The sequence below is a fragment of the Scleropages formosus genome, chromosome 19, assembly GCF_900964775.1.
Source record: "Scleropages formosus chromosome 19, fSclFor1.1, whole genome shotgun sequence".
NCBI classification, from domain to species: Eukaryota; Metazoa; Chordata; class Actinopteri; order Osteoglossiformes; family Osteoglossidae; genus Scleropages; species Scleropages formosus.
In genome coordinates, this window is record NC_041824.1 from 17,359,540 (window position 1) to 17,362,347 (window position 2,808).

Consider the following 2,808-nt stretch of genomic DNA (forward strand, 5'->3'; position numbering starts at 1 on the left):
GAAAAGCAGTGTAATAAAGGAAAATATTTAAAAAACGATATGAGACACCATGCGTTTTGACCATCACAAGCTTCCATCAGATACAAGGAGAATGATGGAAAATGCATTTCTCAACACAATGTACATGAAGACATGAAAAGCGTTAAAAAAATAACTGTTTTCACTGTGTTTATGAGTGGTTTTATCTTTACAAGAGATACAGTACATGTCTTTTCTCAAAATTGATTTCCCTTATAATCTAACGACAGTATGCTTTAGTATCACAGTGACAGGCTTTGTTACATTGGTGGGGTAGTGAAATATTACGGTCTAATGCTCATCTTTCTGAAGCAGGCCTCTGTAACACTGTTTTTGGTTCATCTTGACAACTGTGTCCAGTCCAGTCCTTGGCTGACTTCTTGTGTGTGACAACGCAATATTTCATCCTGGATTGTAAACATCTCATTAATTTGTAACCTTGTAAACACCTCTTTTTTATACAACAACCCCATACCGTAAAATGCCTTTGGCAGCAGAAGCAGCAACAACAACAACAACAACAACAATGATAACGCGGTAGAACCAATATTGTTTAATTATTCATAATGATGAATAATTCTATTATTAATATCTATCCAGTTTAAAATCCAAGGTCAAGTATTTAAAGAACAAAATTTCTACGTGTATATTTATTGTCGGGTGGATTCTGCAGTCTTACACACACACACACACACACACACACACACACACACACACACACACACACACACACACACACACACACACACAGCGAATGTGAATAGGCGGATCCCGAACGCCTCTCGCCACCGGGGCCGTTGTGCGCATGCGCACGAAGCCGGCGACAGAGGGAGCGGAACTTCCGCGTTCTTCGCTGCCGTCGGCGATGATCGTGGCCGCCGGTGCGCGCGCTCGCGTCGCCGTGTCCCGTGCGCAGTTCCCCCGGGAGAGAAGCGCGGCTATGGAGGGCGAGCGCAGCGGCTCCATTCATTCGGCCGCCATCGGCGAAGTGCACAGCGTGCCCATGGAGGTCATCATTCGGCCCATCCCCCCGGTGCTGGACGAGAACAAGGTGCAGAGCTTGATGGACACGATCCAGGTAAAACAGGGTGAAACAGGGCAAAACAGGAGGCTTGCCTTGTGACGCTATATAACGCTGTTGCTCTCTTTTATTAAACACATGCTGGTGTCCTGATCATCACTTACACTGAAGTGACTTGCACTGTTGGAGAATCACCTTCTTCACACTGATTTACCCATGATGCCATGCATGTGTACACAGCAGTGTGTCCTTTAGCGTATCGGTTCAGCCTAAGTTCCTAAATGCCAAAGAGAGATGTGAACCAACAGCCTTCGGGTTATCAGAGAAGCGCCCTGAGCGCCGCGCCACCTGTTGCTCAAGTACGTCTTCAGTTCGGTCCATTTTTCCGCAGCGCTTTTCTCGCTGGAGTGACACAGGGCGCTGAAGAAAGTTCCAGAAAGTATAGCGCAGAGATCAGTGAAGGTATAATAAAATATAAAAAGCTACTATGTAAGTCAGCTGGCAACTGAGGAAAGGAAAACAACAGCAAAAATAAAGCTTCGGAGGTCCAAGTACCGGCGGCTGCCCGGCCCTCCTGGCCACCCCAGTGTAACTGTCGTGGGGAGTTGTAGTCGAGGCCTTGACACCACCGAAGGCGTGTTTCCACAGGACCCCGCGGAGGTCGGTCGCGTCCCCCCCATCGACGTGCTGTGGATCCAGGGCAGGAGGGGCGGTAACTACTACTACTCCTTTGGAGGGTGCCACAGGTTCGCAGCCTACCGGAGGCTCAACATGGTAACCATCCCGGCAAAGGTCATAAAGTCCAACGCGGCAGACCTGCGCATCTACCTGGGGGCTTCGACCCCTGACCTTGAGTGAGTGTCCAGTGAAACGATACGCAAGGAAGACTCTGTTTCGGAACCAGTTGGTGTCGCGAACCATCGTAAAGGAGGCCCGTGGTCCTTTCGCTTACTCGGCCTTAAGCAAGCAACTGGTGTTCAGCACTATTTTTAAAAACAAAGTATTTCTATTGTGACCCTTCCTGTTGTACAGATGGATATTAATTGAAAAATATATATGATCACTTTCTTCACTTGAAAATATAATTCCTGGAATGAAATTACCAACAATGAAATATCTTTTTTTAAGTAACTTTTTTACAGCACGTATGAAATGATGCACAAATATTGTTCAGAACCTCAATCCACTATAAACACACACATTGTCTGAACCGCTTGTCCCATACGGGGTCGCGGGGAGCCGGAGCCCAACCCGGCAACACAGGGCGTAAGGCCGGAGGGGGAGAGGACACACCCAGGACGGGAAGCCAGTCCGTCGCAAGGCACCCCAAGCGGGACTCGAACCCCAGACCCACAGGAGAGCAGGACCTGGTCTAACCCACTGCACCACTGCCCCCCCCCATCCCCTATAAACAGTAAAAATATTTTAAGTGAAATGATAGTGTCTGGACACGTGTTCCTCATTGTCTTAGTTACGGACAAGGATTGAAGAGTTCGATTCTCCCACGATGCCTCATCAACAGTTACGTTATTAAAGATGGAGACGAGATGAGCTGATCTTTGCTTTTTTCCTCAAACATCTCCCAGTTTTCTCATTGACCCCTATAACACCTTGGGTTCTCGTTACCGAACAGACTCTTGTTGGCAGTCGTAAGGAAGTTGAAATAAAATGATGCATCGTTTCTAGAGACATTAAATGGCCAAAGATGCTGTCAGCGAAGTTTTAGCTCAGTCATCTCGGCTGCCACCGCTGTAGGCTACCACGATAAG

General features: G+C 47.5%; 1 protein-coding gene across 1 annotated transcript; it reads left to right on the top strand.

The window, feature by feature from the left end:
* The first annotated feature begins 830 nt into the window (after positions 1-830).
* Positions 831-2,291, top strand: srxn1 (sulfiredoxin 1 homolog (S. cerevisiae)). The gene is made up of 2 exons (XM_018760374.2): positions 831-1,096; positions 1,688-2,291. Exons 1-2 carry the CDS (start codon positions 884-886, stop codon positions 1,895-1,897), a joined length of 423 nt encoding a protein of 140 aa, XP_018615890.2. The 5' UTR covers positions 831-883; the 3' UTR covers positions 1,898-2,291.
* Positions 2,292-2,808: the final 517 nt, after the last annotated feature.

Excerpts from the sequence above, each read along its gene's own strand:
- srxn1 (XM_018760374.2), top strand. The coding sequence starts at position 884 with ATGATCGTGGCCGCCGGTGCGCGCGCTCGCGTCGCCGTGTCCCGTGCG. Across the intron at positions 1,097-1,687 it reads GCTTGATGGACACGATCCAG|GACCCCGCGGAGGTCGGTCG; the intron begins GTAAAACAGGGT and ends GTGTTTCCACAG.